The sequence below is a fragment of the Chrysemys picta genome, chromosome 22, assembly GCF_011386835.1.
Source record: "Chrysemys picta bellii isolate R12L10 chromosome 22, ASM1138683v2, whole genome shotgun sequence".
Classification (NCBI taxonomy): Eukaryota; Metazoa; Chordata; order Testudines; family Emydidae; genus Chrysemys; species Chrysemys picta.
In genome coordinates, this window is record NC_088812.1 from 11,711,761 (window position 1) to 11,733,938 (window position 22,178).

The following is a 22,178-nucleotide window of genomic DNA, read 5'->3' on the forward strand; positions in this document are numbered from 1 at the left end:
AGTGACCCCACCTGTGAGCTCCAGCCCCATGACCCCTATAGACCCACTTGTATCCCCAGCCCCCCAGTGACCCCACCCCCATGACTCCTGTAACCCCACTTGTATCCCCAGTGCCCCTACCTGTGACCTGTGACACCATGACCCCACCTGACCCCCAGCCCCTGTGACCCCTATAGCCCCACTTGTATCCCCAGCCCCGCAGTGACCTCACCCCCATGACTCCTGTAACCCCACTTGTATCCCCAGCCCCCCAGTGACCCCACCTGTGACCTCCAGCCCCATGACCGCTATATCCCCACTTGTATACCCAGCCCCCCAGTGACCCCACCCCCATGACTCCTGTAACCCCACTTGTACCCCAGCCCCCCAGTGACCCTACCTGTGACCCCCAGCCCCATGACCCCTAAAGCCCCACTTGTATCCCCAGTGACCCTACTTGTGACCCCATGACCCCACTTGTGACCCCAGCCCCCATGACTCCTGTAACCCCACTTGTATCCCCAGCCGCCCAGTGACCCTACCTGTGACTCTAGCCCCTGTGACCCCAGGCCACCCCATGGACAATCACAGCTGTCTTTAGCCCAGCCTGTCTGATTCCCACCAGCCGGGACCCAGCTTCCACCCCTTACTTATATACCAGTGGCTGGCTCTACGTTCACTATAAACCCTCAGGGGTGAGAGCTGCCCCTCTCAATGCACAGCAGTGTTCAGAGAAGCAAACAAGATAAAAGGGGTCCTAAGGAATGCGGCAGAAAATAACGTGCCACCCTACCGCTGGGGGGCCCTTGCCTGGGATGTGGTGTTTCTCCTATAGCTTGTTCTGACAGTGGGCAGCGTAGGGGATTCAGAGAGAGGTAATGAGGTTGACTACAGACCCGGAGAAAACACAGAAAGGGATTGAAAGGACTTGGACTAAGTGAAGAAAGAAGAGACATGACGGAAATGTGTCAAGTAAACATTGGAGAAGGAACTTGGGTGTGCCATCTCCTATTACAGCGGAAAGGTGACAACCAAGGACATTTCAATCTGACGAGACATCGCTTTCGACAAAGCACAAGTAGTGGAACTCGCTGCCACAGAATAGAACTGAGGGCAAAAGCTCAGCAGGGTGAGCTAAAAGGATCAGCCATTTATATGGCTAGTGAGAACATGCACAGACGAGAGTCTAATCTGTATTTTACAAGAGACAGAAACGCCCCTGCTTATGGGGACGAACCCTCCACTCAGTGTCAGGGAGAGGACGGCACTTTCCTTAGGGGAAGGTTATTCTACAACTGCTCACTTCAGGGTGTCTAGCCCTTCTGCCCCTGGGATTTGTCCCTGTTGGAGACAGGATGCTGGATTAGATGAACCACAACCTTGCTCAGCCATGGCAAATCCTATGTTATCCATGTTAGTTTACAGCAGGGGTCCAGCACGAAATAACAGAGGACAAGGAAGACTGCTGGGAAAGTTGAATTCTTCCTTGTATCATATGAGTCCTCTCGCATTCCCTTCTACTATTAAATGTTTGTATGATGGTTGTGCCCCAAAACCTCAGGGGGGGGACAGGGCCCCCATTTCTGAGCACTGTATGCACATAGAAAAGAGACAGTCTGCACCCTGAAGGTCTTATAATCTAGACCCCAAACATCTCCAAGTGCCTGAGAAATGCCACAGATAGCAGGATGCCAGACGCTTTGGCCCACACACACACCCAGCAACACCAAAATACAGACACCCCGGGAGCAGGCTAGCAGCGCCAGAGAGAGAGGGAATTCATTTGTGACCAAGGACTCCAGACTGTTATTTCTAAAGATCCGTGTTGCTGACTGGCTCATCCCAGAGATAATCTATCCTCAGCAGGCTGAAGGCCAAAGTGACCCTGTGCCTATAGAACTAAGGCCGCTGCAAGGACCCTGAGAACTGTTTCGTGGCTCCTAATGACACAGCGTTTTCACAGAACTGGATGGACACCAGGTTATTTCACTTGGAGCCACCAGGCAGCCGTCAGATTGGAATGACTCCTAGTCCCTATCAATCCGCACTGGATTAAAAGCAATGGGCTAGAGGCGGCTCCGAATCCTATTTTCCACCCCGAGCTAGGCGGCTGGAGCGCAGGTACAATCGTGTCGCCAGGGCTTCCCCATGAGACAAACACCACGTGAGCAAAGCTCCCTGAGCTGGAGAGGGTTTTGGAGGGGCCAACCCTCCCCCGTTTAACCCCTTCCTGGAGTTTGCTCTCAGTTACCCCCGAATTAATACAACAAAACAATACAAAGCCAACCCAGCCAGCAGGCTGTTGTCGCAACCCCCTCCCATTGCAGCCTCACACACCCGCATTCCAACTGGGCGGGCGCCGAGTCGCCAGCCAGGCTGCCGGGCATCTCTATGGCAACAGAATCAACAGCTGCAGAGCCTGCCGGTGGCTGGAAAGCGCCTTCGGTGGCTGAGCGGGGAGGAAGTGGGCGGTTTAGGACATGGCTTTCTTCGGGTTAACATTCCTGGGGTACCAGGAGCCCTTCCGGGAGAGAACACTAGCGTTAGAAAAGCCTGACACAACAGGTAAGGAGAGAGCCCCGACGCCACGGTGATGGGTGCATTCGAAACAGACACGACTTGTTGCTGGGCCAAGCGCCTTGGAGAGCAGACTGTGTCTGTTTGTGGGGGCAACAAATCACGAGGCTTTGCCTTGGGTGATGTTTGAAAACCTCTGACCCCTGGTCCCCTGGAGGAGTGTCCCAGTGGAGTGGGGGGGATACAACGTTCTGTTTCTGACATGTGTCAGTTACTAAAAACCCTTCTCCAGTCACCCCACGGGGTGGTATTGGTATTAATTAACCTACAATACAACCCCTCTAAACCACATCACTCGACAAAACGTTCCAGCAATCCCACGAGCTCCCAGTCCCACGGATGGGGGCCGGGGAGTCTCTTCCAGACCCCTTCAGGTTGCCTCTGGCCTCACGTTCCAGGCACCATCTTGCCAGATAAGGGCTGGCCAGGTCTCCCTGCAGGAATCACTGTTCCTCGCTGGCTCTTTGAGCCTGCAGAAGGGCCGGGTTCAAACCCCCTCAGGGCAGCAGGGACTGAGTCTCATCCACTCTGATGGCCGGCTAACAGCTCGGCTGTGAAACGAGTTTAGTGGGTCTCAGTCCTGTCCTTGGAAGACAGGTGTCTACCACAAAGCCCCCCACACTAGGCCCCGAGACCCCCTGCTGGTGCCATCTTCTGGGCTTGGTTTTAAGTTTCCTTCTTGTCCTTCCACTCAGGGCCAAAGCCACTCAAAGGGGGATTGTTTCACCCAAAGCTCCCCCCCATCGGCCCGGGGCGCTTTGATGGCACAGTGCACCAGGGGAGCTACACCCGCTACCGCGAGGCTGTGAAGCAGAATCAGCTCCAGAGATGTAAGTGAACAGTGGGGTCTAGGCATGACAGAAGAGGGAATATGGAATCAGGACGCCTGGGTTCTAGGCCGGCCTCTGCCCCAGCCTCCCTGTGTGACCTTGGGCAAGTCCTTTCCCCCCGTTACACATGGGGAGAACGATATAACGTAGAGAATTTTTCACTTGACCAGAGCTCTAAACCCCCCCCCCCACACACACACACACACACACCAGCGGGAGACGTAGTTTGTTGGCCTTTGCAAAGCACTTGGAGCTATGGGAGCTGCTGGGCAAAGAGGTTTTCAGCCCCAGCTCCTGCTGGGAAGGAGTGGTTTTCTGTTGTGCTCAGGGCAGGGTGCCCCAGCTCAGCTGCCCCCTCCCCCCAGCAAGTGACAGCGACCCCAACAAGCTGGATGCCCTCCCTAACAGCCTGGACCCTCCCCTCTGTCTGATTCTAGCCCCCAACCAAGTCTTCAGGGTCCCAGTGACCTGTGCACAGGACTGCAGCTGGTGGCTGCCCAGGGATCCTATGGTCCGAGCAGAGGAGGCCACCCCCTGGATGACGGTGCCGAGGCATCCCCTGATAAGGAGCCCCATGACCAGGTGAGATCGTAGTGCCGGCAGCAGAGGGGACAGCACCCCATCACAGAGCTGCCAGCACATGGGGAAGGGGAGGGACAGGGAGAGGCGGGAAGCGCCCCCCCAGCCATCCCAGGAACAGAGCATGTCTGACCCTGCTCCCACCGAGGCTGGTGGCCCAGCATCCGCACCCAGTTTGCTGAGTGAGGCCCCTCTCCCAGCTGGCGATAGCCCCAGGATCCCGGGCAGGACCAGAGCTCACCTGTGGCAGGGGAATGCGTGAGAGCAGCCTCTCCTCGGGCCAGTCGGACACGGCGGGTGAGGGGCCCAGCCAGCACGGTATTCCGGCTCTGCCGGGGACCAGATCACCTGCCGGGCGAGGGTCCCCACAGCTCTCAGCTCCACCAGGCCGAGGCAGGGGGGTTATGGGGCATTTCTCACACCTCACTCCGTTGAAGACTCAGGTTTGGGTCACTTCTGGATCCTCAGGCCCCAGCTATGCAGGGGTAAGGCTGGTGAGTCGGGCACCCCGGGAAAGCCCAACCTAAACAAACAAAGCCCCGAACAAATCCAGACGCAGGCAACTGAAAACTCCACAATCAGCAAGGGGCCCCTGAAATCCAACACACACACCCAGCACCCATGAGCCTAGCTGCATTGGTCTCCGTCACCTGCCACCTCAGACCCTCCCACGCTTTGCAGATGCCCGAAAAGCCACCCTGGACCCAGCTGAGTAGCAAGTGGGTTCGAGTCTCCCTGGCACTGCTCCTTGCACAGCCCATCGCCCCCGTGCAAAGCAGGCGTGAAACACCACAGGGGCCTCTCGCACCCACTTGGCACTGGGGCCAATGCCTGGGCAAGGTGGTGGAGCCTTGAGCGCAGCATCCAACTTACCACAGCCCTGGCTCCAAGGATGCGCTGGGTCGTATCCCGCACCCAACACTTGCGAGCAGTGCCCATGGCGGCCGGTCCTGCCAGGCACCACCTGGGCTGCCTGCGAGCCTGGCCCAGCCAGCAGCCACTGGGGGGCAGCAGGGCACCAGCGGCTCCGCTCCCCACCCGGTGTCCCAGAGCGGGCAAAGTTCAAGGCTGGCACGGGGCACATGGGGTGGCTCCAGCCACTGCCGCCCATGGGCCCAGCCGCTGCCGCCCATGGGCCCCCGCAGCCAGGAGCTCTCTCTCCGCTCCCACGTGCCATACAAAGGGACCTGAATCGACTGGCCTGGGGGGCGGGCAGGCTGGCGGCATCACTCCTCGGGTCCCGGCTCCCGGCCCGGGCAGCTGTTTAGCCGCACGGGCGGGGATCACATGACACCCCCAGCCCTTAAAGCGGTAGAGCGGCTTTGTGGTCCGGTTGGGGGGTGCCCCCTGCCCCACCTCCCACAAAGTGGGCAGCACCAGCTGCCGCCCCGCGGGGGAGGCCGGGCGCTGGGTCCCTCCACGTCCCCTTGCAGCCTCATTCCCAGCAGCAGTTCCCCGGGGGGCTGGATGGACAGGGCTCTAGGGGGTGCTCAGGAAATGGGGCCCAAGCTCAGCACCCCAACAAAGGAGGCCCTGACTCAGCGGCTGCCAGCCGGACAGAGCGGCCCCCACCCCGAGCCCCTGCTGCTCCCTCTCCCTTCCCCTCCCTCCTTCGCAGGTTCTGGGCTCCAGGACCGAGCTCGGATGGGAGCAGGGTTTCTCCCCAGACACTGGCCACAGATGAAGAGGCCCTGATGCCACAGCCCCCACCTGACCGCAGGGTCCTCAAAGAGTGCGCAGGCCCCACAGAGGGAACCTCCCTCCCCGCCCCGGGGCTCCTGCGCTGGCCACAGCACACCCGCCCCGCCGGAGCCCGGCACCGCCTCCTCATGCAGGTATCTGACGGCTCCTTTCCCTGCCCTAGGTTTGTGGACAGCGTGGGCCTGAGCAACCCCCATTTCAGCCTGTTCTGAGCACCCCCGTGGGCCCCACCGCCGGGCACGTCTGGCCTTCCACGGACACGGAGCAGCCCCGGGTGCTGGAGCCTGGCAGGCACCGGGGCAATAAAGCGATCGAGGCAATTGGGCCCAGGACCATGATTTCATGGGGAGGCGCCAGGGTCTCCCTTTCTGCCTGGGCAAGGGGTAGGAGACTACGGTCCGGGAGGGAGCGTGGCTGGCGGGGTAAATCCTATGGCACAGGGGGGCCATTTGCTTTCCAGCGCTCCTGGGGTTTGCCCTGTTTGGCACACGCGAGGCCTTTGGGGGCAGGACTCCTGGGTTCTATTCCTAGTGCTGCCCCCCACTTGGGTAATGTCAGTGCACTGAGTTCCACCCCTGTGCACCAGCGGTGGGTGAGAGCTCCGCTTCTCGGGCACCATAGGGCCAGGCCCGGCTGCGTGGGAGCCAGAACATGCCCGTGGCTGGTCCTAGACTGGGATGAACACCCCGGGAACTAGGGACCACCCCAACCTCCCCAGCCCCTGTGCCAGCCGCGTTCTCTACCATCACCACAGAGCAGGATGGGCAGATAAACCAAACCCTTCCAAAACAAGCCCCTGCCCCACCTGCACAATACCCCCCACCCCAGAGGGGGATGGAAGAGAACGGACCACACAGGACGGGTGGTGGGCGCAGCGGCTGGTGCCCAAGTAGCAGGAGCCCATGTACCAGGGTGAGAACCTGTGTGGACTAGAATAGGCAGAGGTGTTCCAGGGGGCCCTCTCCACCCCCTCCCCGAGGCCTCACCAGGGTCCCTTGCACAGGGGCACCCCCCACCCCAGCACAAGCGTGTGCAGTAAGGGTGGGGGAGCGTGCAGGAGGGTTGGGCAGGGATGGGAAGCAGCAAAGTCCAAGAGCAGGTGAGCATGGGACAGACGGGGCACGCATGGTGTGGCCCCGGGGGAGCAGTGGGAGAGATGGTGAGCTGTGCCCAGCCCCTCCAGTGACTGGTGCAGCCCCCACACCTTTTGGTTGCTCTGCCAGAGCCCATCACCCTGGCCCCCAGCAGCCCTCTGCCCACCCATCCTGCCCCCTTGTGACGGAGCAGGGAGCAGGGCAGATTTGACCTGGGAATGTTGCAGGGGGGTTGCAGTGGGGATGTGGGACTTCCCTTGAAGGAAGCTACCTGAGCTGTAACCTGAGCCAGGAACGGGGGTGGGGAGAATTAACACCTTCTGCCCGGGAGACTGAACAAAGGAGAGGAGCAGCGGGAGGGGCTGGGAGTTTAGTTTCGGTTGGGGCTGGGTGGTGCAACGCAGGGAACCCCAAGCTGGGGTCTAAGCTCCCTGAACCTCCCAGAGGGACCTAATTGAGGGGGTCTGGTCGTACCTACACGCTCTGCTTGAGACTGTGTTCCTGTCCTTAAATAAACCTTCTGCTTTACTGGCTGGTTGAGAGTCGCAGTGAATCTCGGGAAGAGGGGTGCAGGGCCCTAACTCCCCCACACTCCGCAACACCCCTGAAACCAGGAGACAAAGGGCCGGAGGCTGCACAGTTGAGCCCCGCTGAGCGTCGCTGGGTGAGTGCAGGCCGAGCTCCCCCCCCAGCACGGCCGTGTGCTTCCCTTTGCACCTGGCGCTAGGCCGGGGGCTACTAACATTGGGCACCAAAGCTAGCGGCACCCACGACCGAGCTGCTCTTCCCAGGGTCAGTGACAGCACCAGGCCTGGGGGCTGAGCCCTCACCCCCTCAGTGCTCATCTCGGCTTGTCATCAGCATCCCCCTCACACCGCCTAAAGCAACTTGCCTCTCCCCAAAGAGCTGGTACAGCACCCAGCGCCCCAGCTTAGCAGCACCCTGGCGTCTGTTCGGGCTGGGCAGGGGGTGGCCCCGTCGCCGTTGCACCCAGCAGCAGCCGGAGCCAAGGGGTGCCAGTGCGGGGAGGGCGAGACCCCATCCGCCGAGATTCTGGCAGGGGCCGAGAGCAGATCAAGAGCCCCCAGCCCAGCTCCGAGTCCCCTCACCCCCCACTACTGTCCCTGAGCCCTGTGGCAAGGGCACTGACACCACCAGCCACTGCCTCCTGGCTGGTCCCGAGGGGCTAGCAGTGCACCCCCAGGCGTGAGAATGCCCCACGCTCCAACCCTGCAACCTGGGCCGCTTCTGCCCCAAGGGGCCCAGCCAGGCCAAGGCCTGTGCAATCGTCCCATTTCACTGCCAGACGGAGCCACCCTAGCCAAGCCCACCAGGATCTCAAAGCTACCCAGTCAAAGTGCACGAATTCAAAGGCTCCATGGCCACCGCCTCTCGCTGCCCAGCCGGCCCCATGGACACAGCCCGCGTCACGGTGCGCAGCGGTCCCAGGGGACAGGACACCTCCAGGACACAGCAGTTGTTATAGAAAGTGAGTTTTATATATAATTTATATGTACACACAAGAAAAAAGTACCTTTAATCTGCATTGCCAAATAAGTGCCACGTCCCCCCTCCCCCGACACAGCGACAGCGCCGCTCTCATCGGGGGCTTCAGTCCAAAGCTGCCGCGCCCCCTCCCTCCGGCAGGTGCAGCCCAGGAAGGAGCGGAGACCCCACGGCTTTGGGCCCGGACCGAGCTCGCCTGGCTCCGACGTCGGCTGAAAACTCCCCAGACACAGTCACGGAAATAAAAACACCCCAAAACTGCTAAAAAAAAAACAAACCCAGAAATCACTTCTTTTTTGCATTTAAAACAGCCCCGGCCCCAAGGGATCCAGGCAGTTCCCGCCCCGGCGTGGAGGGCTCCCGCCACTCCCGGCTCAGCCCAATGCCAGGGGAGAGGGGCCTTCCAGCTAGGGGGAGATCTGGCTGCACCAGGGGCAAAGGGCACGCTGGCAGCACGAGAACAGCCTCCCAGCAGAAAGGGGCCTATGCCACCCCCTTTGTGGTGGGCATGGGGGGAGGCAGAGCAGGACCGATCAGCTGTCCCTGGGGGCTTTTCCTGCCCCCCCCCCAGAGCAGCGTAGTCGGGGAGGGAAGGGGCAGAGCAGTGGCAGGGGAAGCGTGGCCCTGACCTCACCCCCCTGTTACCAATCCCTTGCCCCCAGCCCAGCCCTCCGCCGGGCCCCAGGAAGGAGCTGATGAAAACGCTCAGAGGCCCTGGCGTCTCCATGGAGATTGATGCATGAGGGGCTGAAGGGGGCTGCAAGCACCCAGTTATTTAATAACCCCCCAGCCTGGGGCATGGACCCACCCTCCTGCCCCACACCTGCTAGCGCCAGGCGCGCGGACCATCGCCCTGGAGCTGCTCAGTAAGGCTCTTGGGTGGGGGAAGGGGACTGGCCCTGGCCCACACACCCAGGGAGGGGGGCAGGCTGGTCCTGAAGTCACTGTACAGAAGCCCCCCCCACCCCCACCTGGGGCAGGAGGCACCCACGGGCTCAGCCCCATGGGGTCCGGGACCCAGGAGTGCCGAGGCCAGGCAAATTCTGAGCCTCCACATTGTATTTTCAAGTTTTATCCGGGGGGGGGGGCGGAGGGGAGACACCCCCCTCTCCCACCTGTGCCTGGAGTCACAGGGTGGGGGGAGCTCCTCACATGGGGAATTCCTCTCCCCTGGGGATCTGGGGGAGAACTGCCCCTCCCTGGGGGTACGGCCCAAGGGTGCGGGAGACCAGTGACCCGCTGGAGCTGGGGGAGGCGTTTGTTCAGATAAGGCTAACGGGGCAATTTTCCAGCTGCAGCTGGTGCCCCCTGCCCCCAATGGTCAGGGTGGGGGGGTCTGGCTCACCGGCAAGCTGCAGTCCCTTTAAAGAACAGGGAGGCCGTGGGGGGAGGGGAGCAATGCTCAGGAGGTTGGGGGCACAGGGCCGATCCTCAGGGGGGGCGGGCATCAGAACCGGAGCCAGGACGGGCTTTGTGGCACTTGGGAATTTGGCACATGGGCAGCGTGGCCCGTGGAGGAGGCTGAGGGGGTGTCAATGGTTTGGGGGGGCTGGGTCCCAGCTGGTGAAGGGACCTCCCAGCCTTGAGAAGTGGCAGGAGAAGCTGAAGGGGGCCCAGGTCCGAAGCCAGATGAAAGCCCCCCCTCCCCCCCCAACAGGCTGGGAGCAGGCAGCAAGATATACCCCCACCCCAGCCTCACTGGACACAGTGGGGGTGGGGGGGTTGGTGCCTGAGGCTGGGGGGGCTCAGCTCCTGCCCCCAGCGCTGCCGCAGCCCCACGAACCCACAGACACATCCTCTTTGGCGTCACCTATCTCTGGGAGTCGCTCCCCCCCCCCCCCCCCCCACACACACACACACAGCCCCTTCTCCCCAGGAGACATTCTTCCCTCCCCCCTGCAACAGGAGGCAATTTTGGCAAATAAGAACCGTCCAGCCCCCCCTTCCTCGGGCTTAGGCCTCAGAACTGGTGAAAGTCACACCGAGCGGATGGGGGGCCAACGGGAGCCAAGGGGGGAAGAGTCCTCAAATATAAATCTATTTAAAATCCCCTCCCGCCCCCAGCCCCACCGGAAGGGGACGATCCTCCCACCCCAAACACAGCAAGCAGCTCCCAAGGGATCTCCCGGCGCAAGCGCTCAGACAACAGCGGGGTCCCCTGCCCGGCCAATGGGCGCCCCCCGCTGCCCTCGGCTTTGGTCGACTGCGGGCGGGGGCGGGTTCATCTTTCCCAAGTTCAGTGTCAGTCCCCGGAAAGGGAGAGAGGCCCCGGGCCAGCCCCAGCACGGAGCGCCCTGGGCACCCCCGACAGGCTGGCTCCGGAGCTCAATAAATAAATAAAAAGTCTGCTGTAAAAATATTTCTTCAACACCCCCACGGGGTGCCTCCAAACTCCCCCCTCCCCGCCACACACACCTGGTGGCAAAGACACCCCCCCAGTGGGCTCAGGGTGGCGCCGCTTTCCCTCTTCAGTTTGGTGTTGAAATTCGGAGCCGTTTACAAGACCCCACAAATAAAATGGACCCGAGGCCGGGGCGGAGGGAGGGAGGGGAGCAGCCAGGCCTGGGTGGTTCCCAATGGCTTGGCTGAGCCCGGCCCAGGCCCAACCTGCAGCAGCCCCGCCCGGCCCCTCTGGCACGCTGGGTCCTTCTCGCCCAAAGCCGCGGCTGGCGCTAACTGCGGGGCGGGCCGGCGTTCAGAAAGTAGGTGGTCATCTCCCCTTTGCCCTTGACCTTGATGACCCCCCGGCACTCCAGCTGGTAGCCCTTGGCCGCCAGCACCTGGTACAGGTCGGTCGTCACCTGGGGGAGGAGGAGAGAGAGCCGACGGTGAGACCAGGACCCCACGTGGGGCACGGGCCGAACGTTGCCCTCGCCTACCCTGGGCAGAGAGAGGCCACACCCCAGTGCTTCAGCTCCCCGCGGGCCCAGAGGGCGGCTCAGACCCGCCTGCCCTGCTGGGACTTTGCCTTGCTAGGGACCCCGGGACCTTTGGCTCTTAGCCCTGCAGGGCAGCCGGCCTCCTCCGCTCCCCTAGGCAGCGCCACGCTCCTAGCGGGCAAGGTGACCTCGGGCTCCAGCTCAAGCAGCCGGCAGTGGGGGCCGAGTGGGACCTGGGGGGCGGGGTAGCGGCCCTAGGGAGGGGGACGCTGTGGTTTGGGTTCAGCACCCCAGTGCCCCCCCCACATTCCTTCGTCGACTGAGGCCAAGCAGACCAATGAGTGCAGCGGAAAGCGGGAGCCAGGACACCTGGGTTCTGCCTCGAGAGCCCGGGGCCAGGCCCGTCCTCCCTCAGAAAAAGGGGCCAAGGATCCCAGCCCCCGCCTGGGAGGCTGAATGCGTCGGCGACTCTGCGCACCAGGGATACCCAGAATGCAGCAGCAGCTCAGTCCCAGACATCCATCCTGCCCCTTCCCCCGCTAGTGTCTGGAGGGGGTCGGGGTGGGGGGTCAGCACCATCCCCCTCTGGCCGGCTTCTCCCTCCGCAGGGCTGGGCAGGGGCCAGTAGCGGGATCAGACGGCAGGTTCCTCGCCGAGCGACGCCCCACCCCAGGCGGGCTGGAGAATTCCCCCCTTCCCCGAAAACGTCCCCGTCAGCTCAGCCGCATGGGAACGACGGACGCTGTGGCCCAGGACGAGACGGCGACTCACCTGGATGCGGTCAGGGACCCCTGTGCTGTCCATGCGGCTGGAGACGTTCACAGTGTTCCCCCAGATGTCGTACTGGGGCTTCCGGGCCCCGATGACCCCCGCTACCACCGGCCCGATGTTCAGCCCTGCAGGGAGAGGGAGGGTCAGAGCTCATGGCCCCGGGCCCCACCCAGCCCATCTGTCTCCCCCTCCGAGAGCAGCCCCCACGTCCCAGCAGCCCGTGTGGGCAATGGGTTCAGGAGAGCGGGCTGTGCATTCGCATGATCGTTTGCACACGCGTGACAACGTGTCTTCGCACACACATGCATATGCCTATGCTCTTGCGCGTCCACAGGGAAGCACCCAGGAGTGGCCAGGGACGAGCTGGAGGAGGGGGGGTGGCTCACGGCGCTCCCCCGCCCTCGCTCACCGATCTTCATCTGGAAGTTGTTGAAGGAGTGCTCGTTGATGTACTTCATCTGCTCCATGAGGCGCATGGCGTAGTCGGCCAGCGCGGTGATGTGCGTCCGGCCCTCCCGGTCGTACGTGCTGTCGTTCAGCCCCGAGGCCGCCATGTAGGTGCTGCCGATGGTCTTGATCTTCTCCAGCTGTCGGTACTGCGTCTCGCTGATGATCTGACGGGGGAGGGGGCAGCAGCTACAGGGGGGCTGGGCAGGGGGCACTGCGGGTCCCCCCTCCATGCACGACCCTCGCCAGGGACCCCACACTGCGCTCTTGCCCCAGGGGACCCGACCCTCCCTGGTGACCCCTCAGAACCGGGGCCCTGCTGCCGCCATGACCCTCGCCCCGTGAGCCGCTCCCAGACTGGGCTGAATCTGGTGGTCTGGGACCCCACCCACCCCGCTCCCAGGGGTTGGGCCCGAGCCGTGGCCCCCATATCCCATTGGCCCCCAGGGCAGAGTTGAGTCCTCAGAGGCCCCATTGTCCCCGCCCCCCCAAAGCCCACATCCCCGCTGCCCCCGACCACGCCCCCCGGGTGCTGCCCCTGGCCGGCCCCCCATGGCCCCCGCCCGGTACCTCATCGAAGTCGGCGATGATCTCGTTCAACAGCCGCAGGCACTCCACCCCCTCGTTGTTGGCCTCCAGCTCCACGTAGAACTCGGAGAAGTTGCTGATGGAGGCGAACATGACGGCCACGCACTCGCACGACTGGTAGTACAGTTCGTCGTTACAGCGCTCGCGCGCCAGGAAGTGCGCAGCCACGTCCTTGGGCAGGATGTTGTGCAGCAGGCGCCGGTTGTAGGCCTGGAGCTCCTCCATCTCCTCCTTCTCGCCCGTGGCCTGCGGGGGCGCCAGCGTCAGGGTGGCTGCCCAAGCCCTGTCCCGTTGGGGGAGGCAATGCTCCCTCCCCCCCCAGCCTTCCCCCTTGGGGGGCAGCACCAAAAGCGATCCTGAGGCCTCCCCCAGCAGTGCTCCACTGGGGGGGGGGGGCCAGCACCAAACTGAGCCCCCCCAGCTCTGCCCCGAGGGAGATTTGGGAGCAGCAGCATTGCCGGCGCACGAGCACAGAGCAGGACGTGCACGTGCAAGGGTGGAAGCCGGGGGAGGGGCTGGCCAGCCTCGTGCGAAGGGTAAGAAGTGCAGGATTCCTGTAAGCGTGCGACACCAAGGGCATGTGCCAGCCTTCAGGACACGCTGCCCCCCCTCGGCCCAGGGACACCCCTCTTTGTGGTGGGGGGCAGATCCCCACCCCAGGGATGCCCCATCCCCAGCTCCCTCTTCCATGGGGGGGAGCAGACACCTGCCTCCCACCCCCCAGGATGCCCCTCCCCCAGGACCCCGGCCCCTCCCTACCTGCAGCTTCCAGAGGAAGTCAAGCCGGGCTGTGGACTCCACTCGCTGAGCGTGCAGATAGAGCGCCAGGGCGAAGACGGTCAGGATCACGGGGGTCATGTATTTCAGCGCCACCTTCTCCTCCGCCAGGCTGGGGGCACGGGGGGGAGGGGGGGTCAGGCTGCAGCAAGGCACCACGGACCCCAAAGCACCCACCCTCCTGAGCTGGGGCCGGAGAGACCATGGGGCACAAAAGGCCAGAGGGGGGAGGATCCCCAGAGCACTCACTGCCCCCAGCCATGGACCTGCTGGTCACTAGCCGTACCCCACAGAGCAGTGCAGCAAAGGCCTGGGGGACCCCAGAATCCTCACCTGCCCCAGACCCAACCCCCCACAATACCACACAGACCCTTTGCCTGCCCCAGCCCCCCAGTAATGTTCCCTTGCAACCCCTTCACCTGCCCCAGGCCCAACCCCCCCCCCCAATACCCCCTGGCCCAATCCCCATATGTCCCTCACCTGCCCCAGGCCCCACCCCATTCCCCAGCTCCCCCCTGAGCCCGCCTCCCCACTCACCATGCTGGGCCCCACTGGGTCTCGTTGAAGGCCGGACTAGCAGAGAGAAGAGACAGCAGTTACAGACAGCTGAGCCCCACAGCCCCACGCCTGGGTGGGGGGCATAGTTCAGATCCCCCAGTGGCAGACAGGTGGGGCTCAGTGAGGGACAGGGACAAGGTATCCCCAAGAGTCTGGCTGGGCCCTTGGGGGTATCCGGGGGAGCAGAGCCCAGGCCCTCTTGGGGTTGGGGGGGATGTGACCCATAAGCCCCCACCAATCACTATCCTGACCCTGGGCCGTACATTCCGAGTCACCAAAGAGTCTCATGTGAGGTGTGAAATGAAAGCCGGGTCACGCCGGTCGTTACGGCCCTCGTGAGATGGACATGCAGGGCGTTACGCACGGAGCCGAGAGCATGTTAAAGTCTGGCCCAGGCAGAGCTGACAAACAGGTTTTCTGCCAGAGGAAAGATGTTTGCTCACCTGACTCTGTGTGTGTGTGTGTGTGTGTGTGTGTGTGTGTGTGTGACGTCAGTTCACATCACGGAGTCACTGACATCCTAAGTCAATGGGGGGGGGGGTGTCACCGCAGCGGGGAATAAGCCAGGGGATGATCCTGTCTGTGGGGCTGTGAGTTTGGGGGACAGAGGGAGCAGATGAGGGAGACGCCCCCGATCCTGCACCCAGGACGCTATTGGCAGCGTGACTGCGTTTCTGGAAACGGGCCCTCAGCCAGCCTTGGCTGGAAGCTGCGAGGGACGGGTGGCCGCAGAGGGCTGGCTGGGTGGAGTCGGTGGCCAGGAAGTGGACTCGGATTTGATCTGCAGCCCGCTGGTCTCCGTTCTCCTCGCTCACGAACTCTGCGATCTCCAGATTCTGGCGAGACCCTTTACCCAAATCCCAGCACTGCTGTGTGGAGCAAGGGGCCGACCCTGTGCCAATGCGTTCAGACTGGGGCCGGCTTCTGCCCGTGTCCAGGGGGCCTTGGCTGGTACAGGCGTGTCTGGGCGGCGAGTTCAGGACCTGCACCAGACACGCACAAGCAAGGCTCCCGCTCACTGGAGACAGGTGACTCCTAGTCCTGGATGCACTGAGAAATATCACAGGGGATGGAGCCCAGCCCGTGGGGGGAGAGGCGCAGGGGGGAGAGCCCTGGCCCTCGGAGGAGGGGGGGGGAAGAGAGAGGCAGGGGGGAGAGCCCTGGCCCTCGGGGGGGGGGGGAAGAAGAGGGGCAGGGGGGAGAGCCCTGGCCCTCGGGGGAGGAAGAGGGACAGTGGGGAGAGCCCTGGCCCTCGGGGGGGGGGAAGAAGAGGGGCAGGGGGAAGAAGAGGGGCAGGGGGGAGAAGAGGGGCCCTCAGGGGAGGGGGAAGAGCCCTGGCCCTTGCGGGGGGGGGGGGGGAGGAAGAGGGGCAGTGGGGAGAGCCCTGGCCCTTGCGGGGGTGGGGGGAAGAGGGGCAGTGGGGAGAGCCCTGGCCCTCGCGGGGGAGGGGGAGGTCCGTGGGGCACCAGGCACTCACAGGGCGTTGGCCGCGACCAGCAGGTCGTAGTTGTCGAAGAGCGGCGCCTCGGGGCCCTCGGCCAGCACCAGGTACAGCCCCTCGATGGCCAGCGTGAGCCCCAGTTTCCCGATGCTGCTGATGTGCAGGAAGACGGAGCAGGCCAGCAGGCTCAGCACGATGCTGTAGTTAAAGTACTGGGGGAGGCAGAGAGGCGTCAGGGCGCCCAGGGTCCGGCCGTGCTGTAGCGGGAGCCCAGGGCGGGGGCACTCCGGGGGGCAGCCCCAGGGCCTGCGCGTCCATAACCCCAGGGTGGGAATGGTGAACGCTGGGTCTACCCCGCGGGCTGCGCCCAGGCCAGCCGCACTCGCCCTGGCTCGTGGGGGAAACGGGACCGTCCAGAGGACACCGGAAGTCGGATCCTTTTGGCTGATGCCCAGAGCACAAGGCCAGTGGGGCCACGTCTACACTGCAAAGCAACAGGCCTAGAACCGCAGCTCCCGGCTCGGCCCCTCCCCCCCGCGGGGTCCTGGGACAGCACCACTCGTGTGTGTAGACGGAATGGGCGGGGGTCAGGCTTGAGCCGGGGCTTACACTGCAGCGTCCGCACACCCTGGGAGACCCCTCTAGGGCCCAACCTCCACCCCGGTGACTCCCATCCTCACCCCCGTCCACCGCCCGAGGGGGCCCGCTCTGTCCCCCGCCCCGGGGAGACGTCCCGCCCAGGGCCCTGGCACCCTGCACTTCCCCCCAGCTGTTCCCTGCACACCACGCCCCCGGCTCGCGGGGGCTCTCACCTCGGGGAAGTTGCAGGCCGGGGCGTCCCCGTCACAAGGGGGCGCGTCTGAGCCCAGCGAGTAGTTGAGGGTGCGGAGCTGGCAGGGCCCCACGGCCTCGGGCGTGACATTGAGGGTGCGGGCGGCGCAGTCCCGCAGGGGCACGTGGCTGCAGGCGAACTGCGGAGAGTCCAGAGGGGGCAATGGGGACGGCGCCGGGGTGGGGGAACCCCGGGACCCCTCCTCCCCTGGGAGGGGCTTGGAAGGCAGCACCCCAGAGCCAAGGGACAGGTCTCTTGGGGTGTCATCTCGGACAGTGCCTGGGGTGCCCCAGCTTGGCCACTTACCGCCCCCAGACAACGAGAAGCTGTTCATGTCCCTCCCATGGGGTCTCCCTAGCGCCCGCTCTGTACCGTGCCCCCCCCACACCCCCAGCTACCCCTGCATCCCCTCGTGAGGTTCCCCATCCCCCCAGCGCCCACTCTGTACCACGCCCCCCCACAGTCCCCTAGCTTCCCCCCCCCCATGAGGTCCCCCATCCTCCCAGCACCCACTCTGTACCATGCCCCCCCAGTTTCCCCCTGCAAGGTCCCCCATCTCCCCAGCTTCCCCCCCCGTGAGATCCCCCATCCCCCCCATCCCTCACTCTGTACCACGCCCCCCTCCGGCGACCCCACTCCCCCGCGGGGCTGTACCATGTTGACAAAGGCCGAGATGAAGACGAGGAGGATGGTGAAGACGGCAATGAAGGTGCTGTGGGTGCGGGAGCGGACGATCTTCCGGGAGACCCGCTGCAGGGCTGCGGGGAAGAGCTGGGGTGGGGGCAAAAGAGGGCTGAGAGAGGGGTTCCGGCCTCGCACGACAGCCCCCTCCCCGGCCATCCGGCCTCGCACGACAGCCCCAATCAGTCTGGCCTGAGAGGAGCCACCTCCCCACGTGCCCTGCCCCCTAGCAGGCCAGGGCCCCGGCCCTCCTGCATGTCCTCCCCTCCCCCCACACCACCACCAGACAGCCTAGCACCCTAGGGAGCTCATTACGCTCACCTGGGTACAGGGAGCTGGCCTGCACGCTGACGGAGCAGAGAGTGCACACGCGTGTGCACACGCACACACGCGCGCACTGAGACCGGAGCAGGGGATGCCGACACGCACACGCACGGAGCCGATACTCACGCTGATGCAGGAATAGACGGCGCAGACGAAGAGGATGTTGGCCAGGATGACGAAGATGCTGATGTAGACACCGAGCATCAGTGGGGAGCTGCGGAGAGAGGGGCAGCGTGAGCTTCTGGCCCCACGGGGCGCGGGCTGCCTGGGCTCCGTACGAGCAAGAGGGGAGGGTGGAGATGCTGCAGCCAGGCCTGCTCTGGGACCACACGGGGCGGGCGGGGGGGGAGGGGGGCTGCCAGCGCTGTGGGAGGGCATGGGGCTGGGGGGGGGGGACTGGACTTACCGTGGGAACATCACAAACTGGATAAAGCAGATGAAGCAGAAGACGAGCAGCGTGCAGGCCACGTAGCCCCCAAAGCGATCATCCACCTTCTTGGAGTACTGTGGGGAGAGGGGGCAGGGTTACTGCTGGGGGGGGACGGGACACAGCCATGCTACCGGGGGGGAGGGAGGGGCATCTCTCTGAGCCCTCGGGGAGGCAGGCAGAGACGGGGGAGCAAGCGCAGAGGATGGGGGATGAGCGGGGGGGACTGGGGGCCGAAGGGCAGGATGGGGGGCGCCAGAGGCACCCCGCTGTGGGTGGAGGTGGGACAGAGGGCCCCGGTACCTTCTTCTCCAGCTCCGGCGTCTGGAAGGTCAGCAGGAATTTCTTGACGTGATCCTTGCGCAGCTGATCGATGCTGCGGGCGTCAATGGCCCGGCCCAGGAACTCATCCACCTCGTCCTCGGGGTTCAGGGCCTCCTGCGCGCTGCGGCTGTGGGGTCACGGGGGGGTGGGGGGGTGAGCACAGCAGCCTCCCTGTCCCCCTTTGTGCCAGGAGCGCCCCCTGCTGCCCCCTTCCCCTCCCCCCCCCAAGCCTGCCACCCCGCTTTTGCTGCAGCTTGCAAGGCTGTGACCCCCCCCCTCGGGGCACCTTCCATGCCCCAGCCCGGGGCCATCCGGGCAGGCAGTTCCTGGGCCCTGCAGCGAGGGAACCCCGCAGGGGCTGGGCGCACTTACTTGTCTTTGCTGGTGTCCTCGATGCCCTGCAGACAGAGACAGAGGGTGTCAGGGGAGATTCAGGGTGTCACCACTCCTCCCTGCGGGGGCGGGGGGGCAGAAGCCTCAGGGTCCCTGCCCCCCACAGCACCAGCAGGGAGGGAGGAGCTCCTGCTCCCAGATGGGCAGGGCTGGGAAATTCCCTGCCCAGGCCCCAGCTACAGCCCCCCAGGCACTTGCACCCCCCCCCCCCCCCGCCGCAAGATCCTTCTGACTGATCCCGCCCCCTTGCTCCCAAGCTAACGGTGCCACTCAGCAGAGTGCGCCACCGCCAGGCATTGTGCTGTGTACAGGCAGGGGACAGGAGGGGAAACCGAGGCAGAGACTTGCCTGAGGCGTCACAGCAGAGCGGGGCAGAGCACCAGAGCCAGGACCCAGGAGTCTGGATCTCCATCCACAAGGCTGTGACGAACTGGGACTGTTCTTGCTGGGGTGTGTGAATGCTGACAGGGGAGTGTGACTAGGATGGTCTGCATCGGGGGATGGGAGCCGGCCCAAGGGAACATACCTGAGCTTGTAACATGAGAACCCAGGAGGGGGTTGGAGGTCAGATGACTCCGGGGCCCGGGAAACTGAACAAAGGCTGTGGGAGGGGTCGCTGAAGGCAGAGTGCTGGAAGCAGGCTGGAAGGAGGCTGGAGAGATGGCTGGGAGGCAGAGATGGCTCTGACCCCCCAAGGGGGGTGGGCTGGCATGCCCTGGGACCCCAAGCTGGACCTAACTGAGGGGGGCCCTGTTGTCTGTGCCTGCAAGACCTGTCTTGGACTGTATTCCTGTCATCCAAATAAACCTTCTGCTTTACTGGCTGGCTGAGAGTCATGGTGAATCGCAGGAAGCCGGGGGTGCAGGGCCCTGAGTTCCCCAATACTCGGTGACAACTGGTGGCAGCGGTGGGATCTACTGCACCCCGTGGACGGCGCTTCCTGCAGTAAGTGACTGGGGAGCAGTAAAACGAAGGGGGATGGACGGGAACCAGGCCTGCTGAAGAGTGGGAGAGAGACGGTTATTACCCCTGGGAGTGTGTGACCAGCGAGAAGGACTTTTGCAGTAACAGGGTCCCCCGGGGGGATCGCAGCGAGTGGTCCCAGGGGCGGAGGAGTCTGCAGCTCGACCCTGGCGGAGAGGCGGTGACCTCGAGAAGGGCTGGCACACTAGGGGGCCCCCTGGGAACTGTGGGGAGCTGTGAGCACACAGGCCGGTGAGTGGCCAGCAGGAAGATGTATGCCAAGCGGCTTAAGAGCGACCTGGTGGAGCTGTGCAAGCAGAGGCGGCTGCGCATTGGGAGGCTCACCAAAGAACAGCTCATTGCCCAGCTGGAGGCGGAAGATCGCGCGAATGAACTGATCCCTGTGTCTCAGGGAAGCAGCCTGGCAAATGCAGCGCAGGCACCAGTGTCTGTCCCAGCTGGGAGTGGTCAGCCCGCTGCTGAGGGCTTCCCGAGACCCCTCCTTCCTATGCCTAGGGGAAGGGTGGGGAGGAGCCCAGCAAATACCGAAGGCGCCGTGACCCCCCCGGCCAGCAGGGGGTCCCCCCGGCGAAGCTCGCCGGCCAGCAGAGGATCCTCCCGGCGACGTTCGGCATCCGGGGAGCGGAATTGGCTGGAATGGGAGAAAGAGCTAAAACTGAGGGAGCTGGAGGATCGTGAACGACAGAGACAGCATGAACGGGAGGAGAATGAGAGACAGCATCAGCGTGAACGGGAGGAGAAAGAGAGACAGAGACAGGAGAATTTGAGACAGCGTCAGCATGACCTGGAACTGGCGAGATTGAAGGGCAGCGAACCCCCGGCTGCGGTGAGTGAGGGGGGACCCAGGACTGCACGGGGCTTTGATAAGTGCATCATGGCCCCATACAAGGAGGGGGAGGACATGGATGACTTCCTGGAGGCCTTTGAGACGGCCTGCGAGCTGCACCGGGTGGATCCCGCGGACAGACTCCGGGTCCTTACCCCCTTACTGGACCCCAAATCCGTGGCATTGTACCGCCAACTGGGAGAGGCAGAGAAAGGGGACTACGAACTATTCAAAAAGGCCCTGCTACGTGAGTTTGGGCTGACTCCTGAGATGTACCGGGAAAGGTTCCGGAGTCAAGATAAAACCCCTGAGGTCTCATATCTGCAACTAGCCGTCCGCATGGAAAGATACGCCAGCAAGTGGGCTGGTGGGGCCCAGACGAAGGAGGACCTGATTAAACTGCTGGTACTGGAGCAACTGTATGAGCAGTGCCCATCCGACCTGAGGCTGTGGTTGGTGGACAGAAAGCCAGAGAACCCGCGACACGCCGGGCAGCTGGCTGATGAGTTTGTAAAGAGCCGGTCAGGGGGTGGCAGGGAGGAGCCCCAAAGGAACAGGCCCGCCGCGATGCAGAGAGAGAGTTACCCTGGGACCTCCCAAAGGGGGAATATTGGGAATCCCCTCCCCCGGGAAATGCCCAGCATCAGGGACAACCGACCGGCTCGAGGGGACCCACGGGACCTGAGCTGCTATTACTGCGGCCGAAGAGGCCACGTTCGGGCCCAGTGCCCCAAGCTCAAGGACAGACTGAGCAGACCGAACCCGCACCGGGTTAACTTGGTAGAGGCCCAGACGGACGGGGGGCAGGCTTCTCACGCAAGAGGGGCTGGCAGCTTATCAACTGCTCAAGAGAGAGAAGGGCCCCAGGCCAGCTTCTCTGGGGGGCCAGATGCTCCGGATTCAAAGTTCTCCGTTTACAGGGTTGGCGCGGGGCTGTCCCTGCGGAGCGAGTGCCTTGTTCCCCTGGAGGTGGATGGGAAGAAAGTTTATGGATACTGGGACACGGGCGCAGAGGTGACACTGGCCCGGCCCGAGGTGGTGGCCCCAGATCGGGTGGTGCCCAACACCTTCCTGACCCTGACCGGGGTGGGCGGGACCCCATTCAAGGTTCCCGTAGCGAGGGTACACCTGAAATGGGGGGCCAAGGAGGGCCCCAAGGACGTGGGAGTGCACCACCATTTGCCCCCTGAGGTGTTGATGGGGGGGGACCTAGAGGACTGGCCAAGCAGCCCCCAGACCGCCTTAGTTGTGACCCGCAGTCAGAGCCGGCGAGGGGCACTGCGCCCTGGCCTTGGGGGGGGTGCCTTGCCTGAGGCGCAGGACCCTAACCTGGTGGGGAGGGAACGCCCAGGGACACGGCGCAGGGAGGCTGCAGCTTCGGACCCAGCGGGCGAGAAAGAGCAGGTGGCCATCCCTGTCCCAGCTGCTGAGTTCCAGGCCGAGTTACAGAGAGATCCCTCCTTGCGGAAGATAAGGGACCTGGCCGACCTCAATGCGGTACAGACCATGGGACGAGGTGGCCGGAAAAGGTTCCTGTGGGAGAAGGGGTTCCTGTACCGAGAATGGGCTCCCCCAGGGAAAATGGAGTCAGGGGGGATCAGGAGGCAGCTGGTGGTACCCCAGAAGTATCGCCGCCAGCTGCTGTGCCGGGCCCATGACA

At 63.8% G+C, this 22,178-nt stretch overlaps 2 protein-coding genes across 5 annotated transcripts in view; one reads left to right on the forward strand and one right to left on the reverse strand.

Annotated features, from left to right (window-relative positions):
* The first annotated feature begins 484 nt into the window (after positions 1 to 484).
* SPMIP11 (sperm microtubule inner protein 11) lies at positions 485 to 5,991 on the forward strand. Its single transcript, XM_024110418.3, has 4 exons — positions 485 to 2,544; positions 3,252 to 3,386; positions 3,824 to 3,968; positions 5,830 to 5,991. The coding sequence occupies exons 1-4, from the start codon at positions 2,460 to 2,462 to the stop codon at positions 5,876 to 5,878; spliced, it is 414 nt and encodes a 137-aa protein (XP_023966186.2). The 5' UTR covers positions 485 to 2,459; the 3' UTR covers positions 5,879 to 5,991.
* Positions 5,992 to 8,237: 2,246 nt separating this feature from the next.
* ADCY6 (adenylate cyclase 6) overlaps positions 8,238 to 22,178 on the reverse strand; it is a 35,829-nt gene continuing 21,888 nt past the window's right edge. For all 4 annotated transcript variants that reach the window (XM_065576600.1, XM_065576599.1, XM_005308404.5 and 1 more), the window contains exons 11-23: positions 18,688 to 18,713; positions 18,295 to 18,442; positions 17,971 to 18,068; positions 17,691 to 17,778; positions 17,214 to 17,330; positions 16,540 to 16,698; positions 15,764 to 15,939; positions 14,266 to 14,301; positions 13,711 to 13,840; positions 12,934 to 13,197; positions 12,326 to 12,530; positions 11,917 to 12,041; positions 8,238 to 11,067 (exon numbers count right to left, since the gene is read on the reverse strand). In XM_065576600.1, the coding sequence (XP_065432672.1) occupies positions 10,939 to 11,067; positions 11,917 to 12,041; positions 12,326 to 12,530; positions 12,934 to 13,197; positions 13,711 to 13,840; positions 14,266 to 14,301; positions 15,764 to 15,939; positions 16,540 to 16,698; positions 17,214 to 17,330; positions 17,691 to 17,778; positions 17,971 to 18,068; positions 18,295 to 18,442; positions 18,688 to 18,713 (1,701 nt within the window). In that variant the 3' untranslated portion in view covers positions 8,238 to 10,938. The remainder of the gene's footprint in view (positions 11,068 to 11,916; positions 12,042 to 12,325; positions 12,531 to 12,933; positions 13,198 to 13,710; positions 13,841 to 14,265; positions 14,302 to 15,763; positions 15,940 to 16,539; positions 16,699 to 17,213; positions 17,331 to 17,690; positions 17,779 to 17,970; positions 18,069 to 18,294; positions 18,443 to 18,687; positions 18,714 to 22,178) is intronic.

Excerpts from the sequence above, each read along its gene's own strand:
- SPMIP11 (XM_024110418.3), top strand. The coding sequence starts at position 2,460 with ATGGCTTTCTTCGGGTTAACATTCCTGGGGTACCAGGAGCCCTTCCGG. Across the intron at positions 2,545-3,251 it reads AGAAAAGCCTGACACAACAG|GGCCAAAGCCACTCAAAGGG; the intron begins GTAAGGAGAGAG and ends CCTTCCACTCAG. Across the intron at positions 3,969-5,829 it reads ATAAGGAGCCCCATGACCAG|GTTTGTGGACAGCGTGGGCC; the intron begins GTGAGATCGTAG and ends TCCCTGCCCTAG.